This window comes from Copidosoma floridanum, unplaced genomic scaffold (assembly GCF_036245765.1).
Source record: "Copidosoma floridanum isolate Cflo_tuat_1 unplaced genomic scaffold, Cflo_Japanese_pri ptg000035l, whole genome shotgun sequence".
NCBI classification, from domain to species: domain Eukaryota; kingdom Metazoa; phylum Arthropoda; class Insecta; order Hymenoptera; family Encyrtidae; genus Copidosoma; species Copidosoma floridanum.
In genome coordinates, this window is record NW_028321912.1 from 612,905 (window position 1) to 636,394 (window position 23,490).

Consider the following 23,490-nt stretch of genomic DNA (forward strand, 5'->3'; position numbering starts at 1 on the left):
AATAATAAAAACGAATGAGGAAGAACTACATAATGGAATCCACACGTTTATTGTTTATTTTCATGCAATAACAAAATTTTTTCACGTATTTTTTTGTTTTTAACCAATTTTTATTTTATTTTTTTTCATGTACAAACCAGAAATGTTAATAAAATAGGTAATTTAATTTTTTCCAAAGTTTAAGAGTTTTTGTACATTTAAATAAAATTTGATTACGTGTATGATTAATTGAAAATTTTTCGATTATCTACACTTAAACCCTCAAAGTAACTCGGTATCTAAGAAAAAATATCTATTAGGTACGTCACGCAGATTATGGGTAAAAAATACATTCAATATTCAAAAATGTTTTTAAATTTTAACGCCCATCATTAGCTCCGTCAGTTACTATTTACGTGAAAATAAATAAATCACATGAACAAAATAGTTCAATATTCTACCTATACTCGAGTGAAAAAAAAAAAAAACTTTTTTGTAAAACCCTATTTCTTAGATTTATATACCATAAGACTGAAGTGCTGGTTATTTAATTTTAATCAATAAGTACTCATTGAAAAAAGTCGATATTAATTTTATTTCTTTTTTCATTGGAGTTGAAACTAAATAAAGAGGTTGGTGTTCAGTATTTTTTATGGACGCCTGCGACATGTAAGCACAGGTGGAACTTCGCACACGCACCTGACACCCTCGGAGCTGTAACCAGTTCCTTCATTTAACTCGTCGCCGACATTCAATGTCATATTTCCGAATTTGCACTTCATATTATCTAAAAAAAAAAAAAATGTGGTCCATTAGAATTATTTTCTCAATTTTTTTTTTACCATTCAAACTTACCACGGACTCTCCAGGGCTCTTTCGAAGATCTCGAGGTGCGCACGACGACATCGTTGTCGTTCTCTATACAATCATATGACACGTGAACAACTATTTTTGTCGGTTAATCATTCAGCTGTATTTTATTCCACATCTTTGTACTTACGACATCTATAATCAAAGGCGCAAGAATCGTACGGTGAATGATCCGCAAGATATACTGGAGGACAGTTTTCACGAATTTCCATGGGCCGTTTTAGCTCAACTCCACAAAAATTCAATTTTCTGCATATCATCTCCATTAATTTCCCTAAAATTATTGTTTCACGTAAGTTTGTATTTTATTTATTTTTAATAATTAATTGTAAAGCACTAAAAAAATGTACCTCCCCATTCAGTTTTTGTCTCTGAACACTGGCAAGCATAGTCGTCCGATGGCTTGAATACTTCTCCATATTTAAATGTAGTTCCATAAAAATCGCATGTTCGTGTTTCTTCGCTGGCTTTTACCAAAAAAAAAAAAAAATCAAGACTTTTATTTTCTTAGAGATTTATCTGAATATTAGTTTAATGTAGATGAAAAATAAAAGGATGATTTTTTTATAAGCCCTCGTATTTAAGTTTTAAAATTAAAGTATCCACAATTTTCTTCTCGAACACTTTGACCCCAAGAAATTTCAATTACTTATTACTGTTATTTAAATTTTGGAGGAACAAGTACAATGAAAAAAAAAATTTCTTTAATTTAAACAAATCTTCATACGAATACAAACACAAAAATAATAATTTAGATCAAATAAATATTTATTAAAATCAAATAATATAAATTAGAATTAATTACGTGATTTCTTTATAACGTAAAATTTAATAGACTAAAATGAACATTTATTTTATCTGAATGAACATTTTTGTGTTTGTATTCGTCTAAACATTTATTTGGATTGACGAATTTTTTTTTTTTTTTTTTTTTTTTTTTAATTAAGAACATAAATTAGCTAATTGATACGTAGACTTACGACAAATGACTTCGCCACAGCAAGAGTCAAATCGTGGCTTGAGAAAACACCCGTCTTTGACGTGGATATGCGGACATTGAGGGGGAAGGCAGGAAATCATAGCACTGTAAAAAGGTATTATTTAACTTTGAAAATATATAAATTTCATGATTGATTGTTGATTAAACTATTTCTTTTTTTCATTTTCTTCTTGGTAGTTTTTTCATGTATTCAGATATTTCATTTTAATTACTTATTCAATTTATCATACCTTAATACCCTTTATTTATTAAAACTACGAAAAAGATTGAGGAATAACCTAAGAATTTCAATAATTATATTAACTTAAAATTGTGATCTAAGTAATTAATAAAATAAAATCTTTTGAAGTTTTGTCCCACTATGTATTTACACTTACTAGCCTTTGGGGTCCCTCACGCAGATACAGTTTTCGTCACATGGTCCCGAACGATCTAATACAGCCAATGTGGGATACATACTGGTAACATCATATTTTTTACCGTTTACGTAGCAAAAGTCCGCTGATCTGCCTTTCAAATGCGTACAGTCGTATCTTTTTGGACAGCAATCCCATTTTTTTGCGTAAATTGCTTTGCATTTTAGCTCCTTGTAAAACCTTATCGGCCCCTTGCACCGACTTTCATCACATTCTAAACATACGTTATTAACCTTGATTTTTTATTTCATTAAATATTTTTTTTAATTACATAAACGTTATTCATAACTATTGTACACGTTTCATCGTATAAAAATAAATTCATTCAATTTTTTTTTTTTTCATTTTATAGATAAAAATTAATTACAAGTAACGATGAAAATATTTATTTTTATATTAAATAAACCCTAATGCCGTAAAAGAAAAAATCATAAACTTTATTCTTAAAAAAGCGTGTTGAATAATGTGTATTTTGATAATTTTTAAGGTTATTTTACGTACGTGCCATTGCCATTGACACGTGCGGAATTTTTGCTTCATATCAACAATTACGTAAACGAAACGTTACATTTGTTAATGTTAATATTAATAGAGTACTTGTTTTACATGATTTTTGCCAAACATTTTTTTTGCCAATGCTCTTGCCTTCGCTTAACTAACGAGTACTGTTAGAAAACCAAATGCATACGTTATAGCATTCATCGAGAAGGTTTTAAACAGTCGAGAACTTTGTTAAATAATAAAAAAAGTAGTTTCTTGCAGTAACGCACCACGCGAATGAATAAACAACCTATTTTGCATTAAAAAACTTTATTAATGAAAAAAAAAAAAAAAAAAATGTAAATGTTCACTCACGTAGTGCCGAAACAAAAACAATACACAGGAAACCACTAAAAAAGGCCAAATTTCCACGACAAGACATTTTATTTCACATTAGCCGCTGCGACGAAGCGGAGGATTAATTAAATAATGTCCGCACTTTGAGTCTCGCGAGGCTCTTTTTGTTTGGCTCATGTATGTGGAAAAACGAGTAATTTTCCTTCAGCCACGAAGTGGGAGGAGACGCGAATCAGTTTCATGATCTCACCGCTTCAAAGTCGTTGTGCAGCTTATGAGTCCCGTCTCTTTTTCTCTAATATTATACTTTTGCTACTCAAAATCAACGAGTATTTGTTGCTTGTGCTTCAATACTTGTACTTCAAATACTTCAATTCCAATTATTTTTTTCAATAAGGTACCTTTTTCATTGTAGACGTAGATACGTAAGTTTTTGATGTTACAGCTCAGAAATGGCTCTTTTACTGTTCAATCGATGCTGTTATTGTGATTTTTATCAATTACGTAAGTGTAGCTACATAATATATATACGCGTATTAAATGATCAGTAGTGATTTTCCGTATATTCATCAGGATTTTTCTTCCTTGTAACTTTTATAGACTTTTTAAAAGATTGATGTTATACAACGATTTAATATGTCGTATACTAATTTTATTTAGGAGAAATGTAAAATATAAGAAAATTTTGATAAAAAAAAAAAAAAAATTCAAACTAGAAACATGATTTCTTACAATATAAATTAAATGTCTTCCGTAACAGTCATAATGATTTTTTATACAAAAAAACTATGATTATTAAAACTATACAGTAATTTTTAATTTCAATAAATTCTAAAATTTGCTATCACGTGATGATTCAAAGAGTTACTTTGACAAGTATTTGAGTAATGCGTATTTTGATGCACAGCACAAGAATTATATTGATTTGTAACCCAATCAATAACAGTGAGTAATCAAACGTTGTTCTTGTCAAAAATATACATTATTTTACCTCCAAAAATGTGTATGTATGAAATCCAAAAAAATTTATTTATGCCACAAAAATTAAATTAAACGACGTGATTATTTATTTACGATTAAATTTTTCAAGTAACAAAATGTCTCAGTCCAAGAGTCCGGATTTATCTACTTTGATGTCTTAGTTTTTTATATTTTTTAATGAATTTCAAACGGAATAGTGTAATCTCATAATATGTGGTACGAATAAACAAATCAATATCCCAATTATCTTCCCCCACCCAAACTTTGGAAGGGAAAGGTTTTCCTAAAAAATATTAATAGCACTGCCCAATCCCCTTCGTACAAAGAAAGAATAAAATCGCTCTTACGGAGAACGCGACCATAAATGGGAAAAAAAAAAAAAAAAATGCGTCCGATCGGTAGTACCTTCCACGTTGACTCAGCTGTCTTTCATGGGAAACGCGACTCGAAAGGAAAGAAGTAATGAGTCGTAAAGACAGATGGACGTGCACGTGAGGCGCTAAATCAAAGTAACGCGGTCGAATTATATCGGGATATCGCGGAATCGTCTCTTTTCGATTTTTGTTTTATGAGGCGATACTTACTCCGGTGCAATGAAAGAAAGCGATGCCGTGGGTAAGTCCGAGGAGAAAATCTGACTCGTGACGAAAAATTCAACGAATAACGATTTTGATGACAACTTGGGTGCGAAATTTGAATTTTTTTCTACACAGGTGTGATACATACAACAAACTCTACTTTTATTATTTAAGAAAAAAAAAATATGCATCACAATGTTTCGCATTTTCTGTACAAATTTTATTTCCTCATCCAACATTTATATAAAATGTATTAAAATTCTTTTATTCACTTTAGGATACACAAATTACAAATTAACTCTAGAAAAGTGCGCGAAAAAAAACTCGAGTTTTAAAATATTTACACATTTTATTGTCAAAAAATAATATGGACAACTTGTTAGGGCTATGATTGTTAGACTGTTACAAAAATTACCTACTTCGTGAATTTTTTACGTACACAGGAAAACAAAATGTTGTAAATCCAAATAAACATTTATTTTGAATGCAAACTAAAAAAAATTTTAATTTAAATAAAAATAAATATTTATTCAAATTAAATGATACTTGTTTCGTTCAAATGAATGAATTATTTGTAACATAATATTTAATAGATTTTTTTGTTTGTTTGCATTCGAATAAACGATTATTTGGATTGACGAATTTTTTTTTCAGTGTAGTATATTATTTTTCTTGATTGACAATTTTTGATGATTGTTCATGGCTTATGAATGGTACTGCGGAAAAAATCTATTTTGTTAGCTATTTTAAATATTCTTGACATATCAGTTGAAATAAACGTAATTTAAATTTATTTTCTCTACTGATTTTTTTCTATTATCATTATTTTACACTCTTTCTTTTTTTATTTCTCTTACATTACTACAAAACGGAATATTTAACAGTTTTTTCACTTATTTTGTAAAAAATGCTTAACAATACATACATTTACGTAAGAGATCAACACGTTTTGCTTATCCGCAAATGGCATGACTTTTTTTCAAAGGGGGTAAAAGTTGTTTTTTTAAATATTTTCTACTCTATCACAAAAAAGGTGTTGTGCAAAAGAGCTTCATTTCTATGGCATCACTCAATAGCCAGACTTACAGTATAAATAATTCAAAAGTTAAATTTTGGTCCCCATAATTCCTCAGTTTCAGCATTAATTACAAATCTTTTTGGATTGAGGGAAAAAAATCAAAGCCATACCCTCGTACGTTAAACGATCAAAACGCACACCCACCACGGAACGAAAATCCATCATCTCCCCCTTTTTGCGCGGAAAAAAAAAAAGAAAAAAAACACGCGACTCACGTACTGCTTTATTTGTTGCTCCGACAGTAAGTGCTCGCTCGAAAGCTCCGCTCGGAAAGTCTTTTTGTGGATATATCGACGACCCGATGACTGGAGCGAGAGGGAAAAGGGCCCGACGTGATTCATGAAAAAAAAACTCTTACTCGTTTTTGACGTGAGAACTGCGAAAAAAAAAAAAAAAAAAAAAAAAAAAAAAAGAGACAGCGGGGGAGAGGGATGAAAGTACTTACATTATATGTACATCACTCGCGGAATATATATACAACACAGAGAAGGTTCAAAATATATATACAGGGAAAGGGTACGGAACTGGAAAGCCGTGCAGTTGGCGCTCGGAGGTGGGAGGGACGGGCGTGTGGGAAGGCGATTCGAGGGGGAGGGAGGCTTTGGCTGGGAGTCGTGCGAGGAGGGAACGCCAGTGTCACTTTAACTCTTGGCTCGAGCGGAGTGTCAATTTCATTTGGAAAAAAAAACAAAAAAAAAAAAAAAAACAATTTGTTCGATGTCTATTGGGAGGTAAATTTTACGAGCCTGTTGCTATTGAGGACTGCGAGTGGATTGTTTTTTAATATCTCCAATTGGGGTAATGAGTAATCGGGTCGTTGGTGGTTCGGGTACACCTGAGGTGCATCCGATGGTGCGGGGTTGATTTTCGTCCCAGAGTCGGGGTTCGGATGGCCAACAGGTGGTTCGCACGTACGTGTTAATTGCAAGTGATGCGACGACGGCGTGGTCACACACGTGTGTACCCACTATAAGTATACCATAAATGCTCTATCGATTGGAAATTTGGTGCGGGAGGGAGAAGAGCGCGACCCGCGGATGATGGCTGGAAAGGAGGTAAGCACGAAAGTTCGACCAAAAGACTTGGTCTTACTTCTTTTCTTGGGTATTTTATATGTGACTCAAGTTTGAATCATCGTTGAACTTGGTTACGATTTTTACGTGGATTTTTAAATGCTATAGATTTTTTTTTTTTTCTAAAAATGTAACATGATATTTTTACCATAAAATTTTCAACAAATCTTACAAAAAAATAGTACGATGTATTCTAAGAGAATCGACTTTATTATCAAATGTATTTTAATAAAAATGTTTCAGCCTTTTTTTTTAAATACGTTGACACTTATTAGATTATTTTTTATAAAAATAATTGATGCAACACATTTGCTGGTAGTTCATTAATTTTTACTCCCAAGGGAAAATTTTCCAGCAAAAAATAATACAAAATATATTTAGAGGAGCAAGTTTATTTAAAAAAATATTATAATAAAACCACTTTGACACTTATTTCTTTTTTTAAATTATTACTGTTGTTTATTATTATTATTTATTTTTAATCGTTGCATCACTTTTGTTGGTGATTTTTTTTTTCGCCACTGGCAATCCTATTCTTAGAAAAATTTTTCTAGCTAAAATAGTGTGATGTATTTTTAGAGAATCGAGTTTATTTTTGCGTACTAAAAAAAATCTCAGTACGTATTTAAAGTTAATTTCCCTTTGAAACATCTAGTACATTATTTTGGGTCTAGAAGAAACTATCAAGTGCTACGTTATAAGCAGTAAAAAAAAAAAAGAGTTTTTTACCCCAAAGTAAGAATATATTGTATGACCAAATAAAAATTGCACCCCAGAGAATTTGAAAAAAAAAAAAAAACATCCATTACCCAAGTCTGGCTATCGCAAAGCGAGTAAAAAGTGAAAAACGTATTCAAGGGAAGATTATACGTTTTACTTTTAAATTTATATCCTCTTTGTATAAATACAACTGACCAAAGAGACGCTTCGAAAACTGACGTTACACTCCAACCGGATCTCGTTAACTTAAAAGATCGCACGTAAGGTATTTGTAAGTTGTATACACGGGAAATAAAGCGTTCAAGAAGCGCTTAAAACTCGGCCCGGAGAAATGAATTGGATATTCGCGTGCTCGGATACGCTTTCGTGTCTGTTTGCTCTCAACAAAAATTTTCAATTACAATTTGCAAAAGCTCTCGACTTTCTCTTCGTAATTACATCTAAGTATGTTAAATCAACAAAAATCAATTGTTGTTTTTGTACGAAGCAAAAAACAAAAAAAAAACAAAAATATATATATATATTGTACGAGCGTTTAATTGACTCGATGGCATCCGATCGAGGGAATACGACTCTCCTCCCCACGTGCGTTTATTTGCAATTTCGCCTTCATTGACAGCGGCAGAGTCGATGCATACATCGTTCGCGCGTGAAAATAAAACAGAATTTTATTTTATCCTACGCAATTCTTATCGACTTGCTTGAGTTACGGTCGTGAACAATAACAGCACAATGTGGTGGTTGTTATATTATCCTACTGTAACTGACTCAAACCTCGACTCAGACGTATTGAGTAACATTCTTTAACGAGCCATTTTAATTTTTTCCTAGAATATTTATCACTCGCCTCTTTTACAATGCACACATGCCTTATCCTATTGTAACAAACTCAGTTCTACTAAATATATAAATTTTTTTTTTAATCACACGGTAATGTCAAAAAAAGCAGGTAATTAAAATTGGTTCGTTGGAAACGGTGATTTGAAAATGCGCGTTTTTCCGAATAAAACTAAAAGGAGGGGGAGAGAGGGGGGCTTTTGGATCCGTGAAATCATAACACCGGAACAATCGCGAAAAGCACACGAAGCTTCCGCGTGGGCTCGCGAGTTTCGTAACTTTTAATTGTCTTTCGCGCTGCGCGGGGATTCGCTTAAGCTGTAAACACACATAGTATCTCCCCCGACTCTTGATTTAGCTCGAGTTGAATGTGATTTTTCGTGGATTAACTTTAAATAAAAAAAAAAAAAAGAATAAAAAAAAAAAAAAAAGAATAAGATCCCTCTTGATTCATTGTAATTTTCATTGGTAAGCTTTTTTGTTTATTTCATCGACAAAAATGAAAATGCTGAAAAATTGCGTGCTTTTTGAAAAAAAGTTTGTTAAATTTAAAAAAATGTGCAACGACAAAGGGCTTAAATGAGATCCAAATTTAAAATTCTTGAAAACCAGGGATGGGGAAAAATAAATATTTAAATACTCAAATACGAAATCAAATAAGGTGCTTCGAAATACTTAATTTGAAAGAAAAATTACATTTTTAGATTGCAAATGCGTATATATAAATGCTGTACTTGATTACAGTATTTGTAAATAAGTGCCTACATTATGTACATATTTTTTAATATAAGCATGAACTAAATACTTTTGTGTAATTTTCTCTGTATGTCTTACTGTAGATAGGCGATGTATATGTTGCAAGGAAAACCTCACAGAAGTATTTAGTTCATACTTGTTTGAAAAAAAAATGTTAAATGAGGTATTTAATATGTATTTGATGATATATTTATAAATATTGTATTGCAATTGCTATGATTGAAAATTTGCACTTAAAAGTACTGTATTTATATCAATTTTTTCAATTTTTTTAGTACTTGAAATACAGAATAAATTTTTCGAGGACTCAAAACAGTAGTTATTATAGATACTTGAGTATTTTATAATACCAAATACATTTCCATATCTGTAAAAAAATATTAATATTTTTTCACTTAATTATTAATTAAAAAATCATTCAGTCCCATGAAATGTGATTTTTTTTTTTTAACATATCTTATAATATGCAATAAAAACTTTATGGCATAGCGATAATTTCAGGTAGATACCAATAACACTTATAAAATAATATATATTACAAATAGTGAAGAGACAAAAAATTCCAGAAGATAATAAGGCATTATTTCGTTGAAAGAATTACATTTGGACTGGTTTAAAAATCTATAAAATAACGTTAATGGCACCTATCTCTTGAAATTAGTTTAAAAAATGTTCCCACCATTTTCCAGGAACAATCACGTTACAATTTTATTAAATTTGGTACGCAAATTAGGTCTTAAATATTTAATTAAATTCCAATATTTTCCACAAGTGATAATCACCTTATTCTCGAGCCAAAAACATTATACATTACCCGAGAGGTAGAAAATAAATGTAAAAGCCGACAACCCAATCCCCGTCCATCGCATGAACGCAAATTCAATGCGCCCCTTCGAAAATTTCACTCTACTGGAAAACGTCACCGAATCATCAAAAGCAACATTGTGTCCACGCATATAATGGGCACGTAGATGGCAAAATCGTACCGCTCGTCAGCATTACCCTATATCGCGCGAAAGCACCCATCAACAGATACCTACATCTTTCTCTTTCTCTTCCAGCGCACTGAGGAGCGACTGAATGTAGGTTGCTCCTCGAATTCTAAAAGTCGGAGGCTATTTTGTCGGGCGCGCGCGTATGCGCGTGTACGTTTCATTTGTGACGAGACGCGGAGCTAATTATGTTTTATCAGTCACGGGATAACAGCCGAGTCGCTTAATTGTTTGAGCTCTTCGACGAGTTTTTCTTTGCGTTTCTTTACGAGTGACAAACTTAGTGGGAGAAAAGAAAACTGATTTTTACTAAATTAAGGAGATTTTGTGGCTTGGTCGGTAAAGAGGAAATTTTGTTTATTTACCGTACAACATCTTCATAATCTTAGAAGAGAGCTTCGACTAATAGTATTTGTACACTAGCTTTTACACAAATTCTATGGATACGCCTGCAATTCGTTTAATAAGTAATTAAACAATTGTGATTTTTGCAAAATTAAGGAGATTTTGTGGCTTGGTCGGTAAAGGAGAAATTTTGTTTATTTACCGTACAACATTTTCATAATCTTAGAAGAGAGCTTCGACTAATAGTAATTGTACACTAGCTTTTACACAAAATCTATGGATACTCCTGCAATTCGTTTAATAAGTAATTAAACAATTGTGATTTTTGCAAAATTAAGAATGTGTAGTGGCTCAGTTGGTAAAGAAAAAATGTTTTACATTTTCACAGCATGACAGCTCAATGTGTCATTTTGATGGAAAAGTTTCCTAAATAATCATTGCACATTCGAGCGTTTCACGAGTTTATCTTAGGCATAAATCCATGCACGCGTACATAAAAACGGATCATTTCCCAAACGCATCGTTGAATAGCGTCACGTCATCAATGCCGGCTATTATGCAAGTTTTGCAATTTGCGATCTCGTAACATTGGCAACTGAACAATTACATTGTTTGAGGAACAAATTTATTTACACCGAAAAGCCAAGACACGGTATTATATACAAAATGTATTGTCTGCCCATACGCGTACCTTTACTACTTTAAAACTTGGTACCCTCGATATAATCGATAATCCGCCAAAACCCAAAGTCAAAACTTACGGAACACAAATTTTGTCGATGAATGAGTATTTTTTTATGTTGATTACACGCCCTTCTACGCTGAAACCCTTGAATTCGCGCTAAAATGAAACCTTTTTTTTTTCAATCAAGTGTTATGATGAATACTCTTGAAACGTGCATTTTTCGCGCCCTAAAATGAAAACCCGAGCGTAACTCCACGGCAAAAGCATCCGACGTCCTTCATCTAACTACGTATAAAATAATACATTCAGTCACTGCGAGGACAAAAAATTACTCTCGTTGGATTTTCCTCTAAGCTCATGTGCGCGTCAACCTTTGGTAGATATACATGTGCGTATACAGTTTACACGCCCTTGTTATTATAGGAGGCAGCCTTGGTGGAGAGACAGAGTGCTCCAGTGCTCGATTGTATATGTATCTTATGTGATGTGTGTATACATTTGCGAGGCGGTCGACTTTAAAGGAGAGGAGTTTTAATGAGCTTCGTTTTGTGATTCCGCGGCCGATGCGCCGTGCACGAAATGATATCTCGTTGTTGCAATTGATGGTAATTACAACTGCGGGTTGGGGCAATTTTTTTCATTCAACTGTAATTTGATGTATCGCGCTTCTTTTTTTCTTTTTTCTTTTTTTCTTTTTTTTTTTTTTTTTTACGAGGACGTATAAGGCTATCGGAGAACTTAAAATCTTCAAAGATAACGATATAATGTTTCTACTGGTCATTTAGATGAAAAATAAAACAATATCCACGCGACACTCGTGCAAGCATTAGTCACATCTCCGAATAGTATCCGTTTTAATTACTGCGTGGCCTACTGTTCGATAAGACTTTAATTCTTTGAAAAAACTTTCTTATTTACAAATTCACTGATGACAAATAAACACATCATATTTGGCTTTTTTCAAATAAAGATACAAAAATAAATACGTATGTTGTGTGATAAGAGTAAACTCCCGAGAATCAATGTATTTTATTTTACACGCCTTAGAATTACGTCAGCGATTTTGAATAATTGTTATCTTACCTGAACACACGTTTAATGTTAATCGTTAGAACGTGAAGTTGGTATTGACCATAATGGGCGTGACTTTCTGGTATAAATTGCCTACATGCACGTCGAACTTAATTGAGAAATCAAAATTTTCATGTAAAGTCAAATAAATTCTAAGAAATCATTATTACCTCGTTTTTGATATTTTTTAAATCAACTTTGGTTTATGGAAAGATGAAAAAAAATTTGATTGTGTAATACTTATGTAGAATAACGTGATTAAAAGCAAATTACAAAATGTTTTCTTAATGCGTATGAAAATTTGACTTTTTCATTATAAATATTTTTTAAATAGAATGTACTGTTTCTTTTTCCAAACAATATTATAAAATACAATGTTGTTAAAGCGAGGTGTTAATTCTAGCGTTTATATAATTGATAAATATTAATTTGGACATTTTTTTGTGTGTTTTGCGGTTAGAGGCTGGTATTAATTAATTTTTTTCAATCATAGGCATATATTTGAACTGGAGAAAGTATTATTGAGTTTACGCTATATGTGCAACATTAATTCAGAAATCAAAAATCTAGTAAAATAACTGTATATGTGGTAATGAAAGCTTAAGATCAAGATTAAACAACATTTATGTAAAAAGAAGCTATTAAATAAACTTCACATCAACTGGAATGTCCACAAGTTTTGAACCTATGTTGAAAAATAATAAGAACATTGAAATTATTTTTTGTCCCTACAGAGATGTGTAACAAGCATAGGCTGTATACGAGTGAATTACTATTTTATGAATTTTTAAAATCAACATTATAATAATATTAAACAAATCATTATTATGAAATAAAAGAAAGAGCTCATCAGACATACAATTTTTTATTACGTACCGAATGAAATCATTTTTAAAATCGTTAAAAATTAAAACAAATTTTTTTTATTTTGCTTTTGAACATTTAAGCTTATAAAAAAAAATCCCAAATGAATACTCTCTTGACGCGAACAAGATACTTTTTAAATAGTAAATATTTTTTAAATCAACAAAACGTTGTATTATACTAACAGATCATTTATTTAGAACTATTCTAGTAAATTTTTTCTCGAATATTTGAAAAAGTACGTTTCTCAGTAAACTAGTCATTTTCGTGTGAGAGAGCTTCTTTTGTTCAATATATAGAAACAATATTCCAAACACCACGTACAGATCCCCAAATCTTACTAACCCATCACTGTTTGAGAGATTTTTCGCATTTTGAGCCACCCAATTCTTTGAATCAAAGAAAACTTATTCACCCTCATTCCGCTAAGTATTTTTTTTTACTTAACAAACATTTAGTCGATCCAAAAAAGAAATTTCATACAACTGAACAAGAAATTCGTCATTAAAAAAGAAAAAAAAACTTAATTTAATAAAACATTACTTTTAATAAACTTATACTTTTTCATTCATACGAAGATATTTAACGAGGGTAAAGAAATTTCCTTTGATTCAAAGAATTGGGTTGCTCGGTGCGTATGCAACCACAAGAGCTGTTTTCCAAATACCTCCTCAAAAAAAAAAAAACCCTTAGAACACGATAAAATTCAAGTAATTAATTTGAAGCTTGGGAGGAAAAAAAAAAAAAACGCGCACGATCAACGTTACGTCTCGAGCAATTCATCACCAGGAACTGCGAACGCGCCGTTTCGCGCAGCCGGCGTGCACGTGCTATACATACATATAGCACGGTGGTCCAATATTCAGTCGCCCAATTAACTAACGGACTTTAAAGTCCCCTCTCCCTCATCCAGGCAATTAAATTGGAAGTTTCGCGCGGATAGTTGAGCTCAGCTCCTATCCGACGCATCACCTATATATATATTATACTGTATTATACGCTCGGCAATGGGATTCTCCATTGGAGGACGGATTTTACTTTTGTCGCTGTCGCGTGCTTTGTCATTTACATAGATTAGCCTCTCTTACATTGAGAAGTTGGTTTTTGGTAAAATAAAAAATAATCATAAATTATCACGCCCTTTTTTTTCCAACTCGCATTTCTGTGGGTTTATTTGCGGATACTCGGTTCGTAGGTACCAGTTTTACTCTTTATAGATACGTACCTATAAATTTTGTTGAGAAAATTATTAATATGAACACGTAGATGAGAACCAAATCCATACAAATCGTAAGTTAATCGGTCGAAAATAAATCTTGTGTGTACACGCGGTGAGACACTTTAGCTTAGAGATTAGCTAAAAACATTTTTTCCTACGAGAAATGAAACGTGGCGTGAACAATTATATTACTTGAAAATTAAAAATTATAACTTTTTTAGTACCATGGACTACTTATTATTTTGTTTCACTATGGATTAAAATAATGACCAAAAAATCAATAGTAAAATCATAAAAATACGCTTTCAGTAATTAACTTAGGACAAATTTTTTTTACCCTGATTCACATAATTATTAAAAGTGGAGATGGCCATTGGAACATTTTGTTATAAAAAAAAAAAAAATTCGCATCGTTAACTACTGCTTTTTTCTCTCGCGCGTACGTAGAACGAAAAGTTATTTTTTACTATTCTGTTTATAAATAAAAGAGCGTATTGATTTTTTTTTATTCCACACCGTAGAGAGCACACAACGAAAAAAAAAAAAAAAAAAAAAAAAAAAGTTGAGAGCGTAATCAAGAAGTCGTGCGACAAACACGGATAAGTATACCCTCGGTGAAATGAAATATTTGGATACGCGCTCGGAACAATATTTTGACGAACGAGAGCACACGGCAAAATTTTTTTTCATTACTTACGAGAGTGACACATACAGCGCTCTCGGGTTGCCATACCACTATTGCCGGGGCTTGTGTACTGTATACGTTTACGAGGGATCTCGCGCAGACATTCCTAAATAGACTGTTCGGATGATGATGACGATGATTCACAAACAAATCTTGCGTTTCAATTTTACCTACGGAATCTAACGACGTTAACTCGGTGCAGTGGTGAAGTATTTCACACATAAATTCAATATGCAGATGCAATCGCGAATTTGTGATGCTCGTTAAAAAAAAAAAAAAAAATAAGAAAAATACAACAAAATAAAATAGCCAAGTACACTAAGAAAAAAACTACAGATTCTCATTTTTACTGAAATTTTGTTGTTGTTATTATTTTTATTGTTATCGTCTTAATTTATAATTATTATCATCACACCTGAGTGACGCCTCGTACTCTTGAGGTCTGAAATTAAATTTTTTTTCCCCTCCGTAAGTTCTCGTTTACAGAAGTAACCAAACACCCGCGTTGAAGGGATGGAGGGATATTTAATTTCAGTTTTTTTTTTTTCTTCAAGCTTGAAAGTAATATTTTTCATCCGAGAAAACGTCAAGGTTAAAAATGTTTGAACAAAGTAATGTCTAACTTCGTCGTAAAGATTACGGGGAATGCAAATGCTGACCGTAGAGATGCAAATCAATACCTTACTAGAAAAATACATTTATTTATTTGTTTATTTTATTATTATTATTGCAGTCTCGAATTTGGAAACTGACACAAACACTTGTGCTTTGTTTGAAAAAAAATTATGAGCTACCTAAAAATATACTGTGCCGAAAAACAATTTATTTATACACTTGGCCAACTATCTGTGTAAGAAACAGTAAAAATTTCCATGCGGAAAAGTAAAATTTATCAACCGATCCTTTTAAGGTTTACTATTCTAACTATAATTTTTACTGATAAAACAATAATCTTTACTATTAAAAATAATAATTTTTTTTTTTGCCAGCTTGCATCCAATTTACTGGGCGAAATGATAATTTTTGCTGGAATTTCTCTATTATTTTTATTATTCCCTCGGTTTATTTTCGACAGGCGTACAACCAAAAAAAAAAATAAAAACTGTTCTTTCAATGAAAATAAAAGAGCTCCATGTACCGATAAGATGGATCACTATCTTTCGACCTCTTTAAGAAAGCCTTCGGCAATGATAAATCGATCAAATGTTTCTAATCAACAGCGTGTACCTACTTTGAAAATAAACAAGTAAATTTTTACATCCCAGGATTTTTTATCAAAGCCAAAAGAATAACCATATTCGAACAAATTTTTGAAAATGATTTTAATTTACTATTATTGATACTATTGCATTAGCTCTTTACTATTTTTGTTGATTATCTTTATTTAGCCTATGATAGTTACATTGTAGATACAAATATGTATTGAAAAAACGTAGAACAACAAGATCTACAACCTTTCTCGACCCCACATAAATCTGAAACATAAGTTGTAATGAAAGAACTGTTTTTTTTTTTTTTTTATTGAAGTACTATACTCTTCAATTTTCTGAGCATAAAAAAAGTTGTCAAAAGATACATAAAAACGTGGAAAGTTTGTATTTTTTAAAGATCTACAACTTTTGTACTTACAACTTTGAAATAAAAATTAAAATGTCAACTTTATGCTGTGATCAGCAAAGGGCCTCTTGGCCTCTTCTAGACCATCATCACTGAGAGAAGGATTTGTTTGTAATTAACTTTATATGTTAACTATTAACTTACGTATAATATGTATCCCAAAACCATACGTATTGTAATAGTTAAAATATCAATAGTTTCATTCCAACATTTTTCCATGATAAAAATAATATTTTAACTGATAAATTGTGAACTTCGTTTACATTTTTATTACGCATAATAGAGGACTGCACGTAATCTTGTTGTATTGTCATTGCATAATATGTTGTTTTAATCATATTAGAGTACTAAAAGTATTAAATATGGCATGTTAACTATTAATATGCCGCATGTGTGCAGTTAAATTTTAAAAAGTTATAAGGAACATGTAAACTAATTTTCTGTAAGAAATCATTTTTTTGGCTATAAAGGCATAAAAATACTTTTTTTTTAAATCTAAGTGATCAAAAGTTTAATTTCTTTTAAATCTACACTTTTTTCTCGACTGTATAATTATATGGACCTAAAAAAAATAAACTTAAAAAGTTAAACGAAAAATACGCTGATTTCATTTTCTTGGAGTCATACAATCTTGGGGCTGGTGACATTTTTCCCTTTGACTAAATGTTCTGGATTTACAACTGACCCGTACCCTGGGGGTATAAATATTAAAGCTACAAACCAAATTTGAGCCCAATCGGATATAAACTTTTCAAGGTAATCGATTTACATTTATTTACATAAATTGTGGTTACACTTTTTGCGCTGGTGAAAAAAGTCGTGCCTAAAAAACGAAATTAGTATCATCTTAGCCTTGAGTCACGCCTAAATTTGATAAAAAATGTAACCGAGCGCCACATTTTAATTACATGGAAAATTCACTTGAAAAACAAACATGGTAATCAGGCGGAACGTATATATATATAAATCCCAATAAACACGTTGAAGAAACTCGAGCAGCCGAAAACATACACTTACCATTGATTTGGCCGAGGAATGCAAAGTACAGCTTCCGAAATGAAATTCCTCATTCGAAATCTCGTCGTGGTTTTGCGGCTCGAGCGGCGACAGACTTTTGAAATCGCTGACGCGCACGTGGTGAACTTTCGGGGCGGAAAGTGTCTCTCGGCGGAAGAGGCGAATACTTTCCTCGCGACGCGTTGATGATTCATCTTTTATCCTCCCGTGGGTCGCAATTAAGGAAAATAAAGGGTGTATATTTAAAAAAAAAAAAAAAGTATGAAAAATACGTGATGGGCTTCGCCGTGTGCTCCTCCTCGGATAATCGGATGATCCGGTCTTCCTTTGAGCCAGAAGTGCGTTTGACAAGTGGTTGCGTCTTACGGTGGATTTCGGCTTGATGGTGTACGTGCACCAATCTATATATGTATAACTTACCTCCTTTGGTACATCCGATCCGCCTTTGCGCTGTACATACGCTATCGGGGCGCCGTGAACCTGATCCGCTCAATATCACGTTTGCCGTTACATTATATAGTTTGAAAAGCTTGACTGACTGACAGTGCAGGGACACGCTCAAACAAGTACGTCGTATGCAGCGGTGAAAAATAATTTACGCTGAAAACTGTGTGGTTCAACTGTAGATTTAAGTGTATTTTAAACTACTACACGTTTAAAGTGTACAGTTGATATTTTTTTTGTTTTTTATGAAATACATCGTGGTGGCGTGGATAAGAATTTTAAGGACAATAAAAAGTATGGTTCACCAAGTGGTTAACTAGTTCCATTAAATTGGACAATTTTGAATGGGAAAAATCAATGTAGGAAAGCTGTGGAATGAAAAAACTTGGCTGTCATAGATTTAACATGCAGATTAAATGTTTAAAATCTATGACAGAAATGTTGTACTCTCTACAGCCGTCTTATATCAGTCGTTAACGAAAAAAATAGTTTAGTTTGATAGAGTAGGTGAAATAGTTTACGAAGCATCCATTTGGTTTTCCTTAAAACTTTTATCAAGACTACTATGATGCATTTTATGAAAAATAGAAATTTTAATTGTACGCTTTGAACGTGTACTTAAACATACTTGGATTTTACAGTCGAGAACATATATTATTTGGGCGATGTATTATTTTTACAGATTTTTAAACGTAGCAATGTAAAATTTCATTGAGAATCTCCTTTCAATGCTGGCTCCATTGTCCTAAAGTAAATTAACTTAGCAATACGGGATTTTGTGTTTTGAGCATGACATGTAAGTATTGCTAAGTTCATTTAATATCATTAATAAAAAATATTTAAATAAGACTTTGAAAAACAAAAAAAATACTTTTTTCCAACATTTTTTGTTTTTCTTCAAAATATGTATTGCATTACTTTTACTTAACATATTATTAAAAAAAAAAAAAAAAAAAAAAAAAAAGTAGAAAAGTGGAGTACATTTGTAAAGAAAATAATCGTTCACTTTGATTATTTGTTTTATAATTAATGCAGTTAAAACTGAATACGGAACAAAACAGCATGAGCATACTGCGCTTCACCTCAATGCAAACACAAAAATAAACAGTTAGCGTTTGCTATTATTGACGCAATAATACACGAGAAATTTGATAATTGTTGAATGATACTGCTTGCGATTTCCGGCAATTAATACGATGTCCATGAATGTGGTTCATCATTACTAAGATTAATTAAATAATTAATTTTAGTATAGCAGATTTCATATGAGCAATTGCTTTTAAATATACCAAAATCCCTTTGAATTATCATTCGTCAAATGTTGCTTATTGTTTTGTAATTTACCCTTTTTCATAATTAATTAAATGTAAATTTATTAATAATAGCAAATGTTAACTATTTATTTTGCACCCAAGCGGAGCTTATTCACACAAACGTGAGGCTGTTTTGTCCCTCGCATTTATCACGGATCGAAGGAACGTGGTAATGAACGACAACTTTCAAACACAACCTTTTAAAAAAAAAAAAAAAAAAAAATTCAAATACTTTCCTAAACTTTATGCGAGCGAACAACCCGAGGTCCACCGTCTCTGTTTCTCCCTCCACGTGCGTCCGCTTAAGGAATTATCGATTCCCGATATACGTGCACATACATAACACTTCTCCTCCTTCCGAGGCCTCAAAACTTTTACGGTTGAATGAAAAACAAATTTATTCCTCTTGGCCATTCTCACGTTGCAACCCTCAAATCGACGCGCACAGGCGGACGTTTCTTAATATTCCATAAAACTGTGAAATCAAAGCGCTGTTTAAAAAGTTATCCATATGAAAAAAAAAAAAAAAATCGAAGAAAACACTGTCGATTAAATATAAAGTGTACGTGCTCGTACACAGTTGCACTCATCCCCAATATATACGTATGTATGTATCAATCAGACGCTCTCCTACTTTAAAGCCCCGAGCGTTCTATTATTGAGCGCCGATGGCCTAAAAATAGCCGCCGTTCCAGCCAGGGGCGGAATCACACTGGTGTGGAAGTTCTAGAGTGCAAATGATTATATTTTCATGGAATTCCATATAATTATCTGACAATGATTGATTGTCACATGACTGAAGCCATTTCGATTGGTTGGAATAGATCACGTGTATTTTTTTGACAGATTTTTTTGACAATTGTAAAAATAATTGAATTATTATGAGTTTACAACATTTACAGTGATCTTTAGTGCTATTGTTTGTCGCATTAGTGGAAATAGTTAAGCAAAACTTTTTTTTTTTTTAATTTAAGTTAATATAAAATAAAATTACGTGTCATACATATTTTTACTTCAAAATTTTTGGACTACTCCATACCACTTACGTTCATATTGAAATGATTTAATTATTAATTGCTTGTTCATTCATTGCACTATTAAAATTTATTTATAATGGCATTTGAATTGCAATTTGATAAAGACTGCAAAAATTAGTTTAATGATAATGATACAGAAAGAAAAACAATGTTAGCAAAATTTGTATCTCTTTGGGTAGTATAGTAGCGTGAAAGTTGGATAATGAAGTCATTGCAATCATTAGATCGTGTAAAGCGATAAAGAATTTTAAAACGTTTAAAAATTAAAGAAATTGGCCGTTTGAAATTTACAAATGTTAATTTAATACGAAAACTAAATACTCTTATAAAACAAAGGTCATAGAGACTACCTATGCTTGAAGTAATGTATATATATATATATATATATATATATATATATATATATATATATATATATATATTTAAACTAAATAATTTAATTTATTTTTAGTGTTTGATTTTTAATAATTTAAATTTAAAATATACAATTTTACATGTAGTTGACCACCTTCGTATGATTTTTATATTGAATCGTTAAATCTAAAAGCACTACCTAAAAATCAGCATGAGACTGGCCAGCGTAGAGCTTATCAAACAGATTCATAGCCTGTTTCGGGTTATTAGATTATTTTGGCTCGATAACATCGAGAAAATATTACGTACTACCGTCCCTGGTTCCAGCTTCGCTTTTCTCCCCCCCCCCCACCTTTTTCCCCTTTCCCGCCAATTTCTCTTTCCCCCCCACATTTCATGAAAAAACGCGCACAACAAAGAATAAAGTCACGCTCCGGAGAGTCGAAACAATATCGCTCATCTCCTCAGCCTCTTACTCTGCATCCGCAGGTGCGTCGAATGTAGGTTAAATTGATCGCGCGTGTCTCTTTTGATCCCCCCCCCCCACACGTACACGAATCGAGCAGATTTTCGCAGCCTATTGTCGCGTGCTCGCATTAGCGCGTCTGTTTTTTGTTTATTTTTTTTTTTTTTTAACGCTTCGCAGCCCCGTTGCAATCCATCGAGCGTTTTTCACCCTCCCTCGCCCCTTTGTCGCGGTGCGTAAAAAAAAAAATTGCAACCTCATTCGCCGGTTCAAATCAGCCGGAAGACGATAACGGGAAAAAGAAGGGGCTCGCGGCGCTTCCGCGTGAATCACTAAAGTACGTGATGCTGAGGACACGCGCGTCGATAGCGCGACCGTGGGATTTTTTTTTTTTTCTCTTTTAATTTACGCGGTGCATGGATGGCTGATAAGTTGGGTACTGTGGCGCGCTGTGAATCCAAGTGTGTTACTCGGGTTTTCTTCGCTTTTGCTTGACTATTTGATACATTAAATTGATTTATTATTTTTTTTTTTTTCATTATTAATTGCTTATGTGTTTTTGATTTTTGTTTTATTTTTAGAATCATAATGTAATGAAATATTTATTTTTTTTTAGTGTTGATTTTTAATGGGTTATTGACTTTTGTTTTTTTTTTTTTATTAGAATTTTAATGTAATAAAATATTAATATTAAATTTTAACATCAACTACCGTATAACTTTAGCTCCGATCCGTGTTCAAACAAGCATCTGATATCTGATAGAAAACAATGAATTTTTAAATCAATTATCTCGTGATTAATTACGTGGAAAAAAAAAAAGATACCCCAACGAACATGACCAACGTAATAAATTTACAAATTTTGCGGTAATTTTAATACGGTTTGATAAATATAGTAACAGGATTATCTCAATGCTGAGCGCTGTAAATAAAAATCTTTTTGTGGCAATCGTTTAAGAAAAAAATTGCCCAATGGAGTAAGGCTGATGGAATAATTGATAATAAATTGTTTCAGTTATTTGTCGGAGAGCCCATATTACTTACATTAAACTGCAATTTTCACTATTCGCTTTAAATACATAGACATTTTTAACTATACTATTAATGCTACTATTTACTTTTAAAAATTTATTATCAAATATATCTATTACAACTGTATATTAGTATATTATTATTGTTTATTATATTTATCAATAACAATTTTCTTAATGATAAAAATTATTGACAAACATAACATTTTAATAAATTGTAATAAAAATACTTTATTAAACGGGGTAAATAAAAAATTGAAACAAGTTTAAGTGGTGATATAATGCATTTGCGATTGGATGATGATTGATTCCACCAATTGATCGATCGTGAGCTTACGACGTTGTAATTAATACGTAAATTGGCTCGTGATCAGTTTGTAAACCACCTATACGATCAGACTGCCATGTGTCGAGCGAAATTTATCATCGCTACGCCGTCTTTGGTAACAAGTTGATTTATATTTAATAGTGTATACAACAAACAGTCCATACGTGTTAAAAAAAAAAAACATTTAAAGCAAGCAGTTGAATTTTATGCTTTTTAAATAATTTATTGCTGCATGACGTTGTTAAGTTTCAGTTCGATAGTTCATTAACGAAGACTTCCACTATTTTTGATAAAATAAACTGTTTTTCTCTTTTTTTTGGGAATCGATTAACACAAGTGGCTTAGTAGAGTGCCCATCTTCTTCATTTTGGATTTATGAAAAAGAGTACGAGGACGTAAAATGTGATTTTGAAAATTGGTAAAATACTTGAACTTATTGTAAAATTTTGAACAATAATGTTTAGCGACTTGCTGCGAAAGTTTACTTTTATTGAGTATTTTTTTATTAAGATTAAAGTTATATACATAATTTTGTATCAAACAAAAAAAAAATATATATTTTACCAATAAAATTAAATAAAACAGGTTGAAAGCTAATAGTGCATTTATTAATTGCAATTTAATTAATTAAGTAATTTATTAATTGTTTATTAAAAGCTCATTAATATTGCTACAACAAATTATGTGATCACGTAGAATCCAGATTAACATGCTTGGATTTACGGAATGTGCGCAAAATCGGTAGACTCGATAGTGTCATTTTCATTCACTAATTTACCATATTATTAAAACATAAAAGAAAAAAAAAAAATGTACATTAATCAACCACTGCGCACGATTCGAAGCATCTCTTCATTTGCGCGTGTCACGGTGCCATCAAGCAAACGGTATACTCGC

General features: G+C 31.9%; 2 protein-coding genes across 2 annotated transcripts in view; one reads left to right on the forward strand and one right to left on the reverse strand.

The window, feature by feature from the left end:
* Positions 1-555: 555 nt before the first annotated feature.
* Positions 556-3,271, reverse strand: LOC106646090 (uncharacterized). Its single transcript, XM_089597741.1, has 7 exons — positions 3,121-3,271; positions 2,227-2,479; positions 1,830-1,933; positions 1,200-1,316; positions 980-1,123; positions 835-897; positions 556-766 (listed from the first exon to the last, which is right to left on the reverse strand). Exons 1-7 carry the CDS (start codon positions 3,185-3,187, stop codon positions 630-632), a joined length of 885 nt encoding a protein of 294 aa, XP_089453867.1. The 5' UTR covers positions 3,188-3,271; the 3' UTR covers positions 556-629.
* A 3,182-nt stretch (positions 3,272-6,453) lies between these two features.
* LOC106645943 (neuropeptide Y receptor type 2-like) overlaps positions 6,454-23,490 on the forward strand; it is a 32,084-nt gene continuing 15,047 nt past the window's right edge. The window contains exon 1 of the mRNA XM_023391602.2: positions 6,454-6,794. The gene's annotated coding sequence lies outside the window, so the exon portion shown is untranslated. The remainder of the gene's footprint in view (positions 6,795-23,490) is intronic.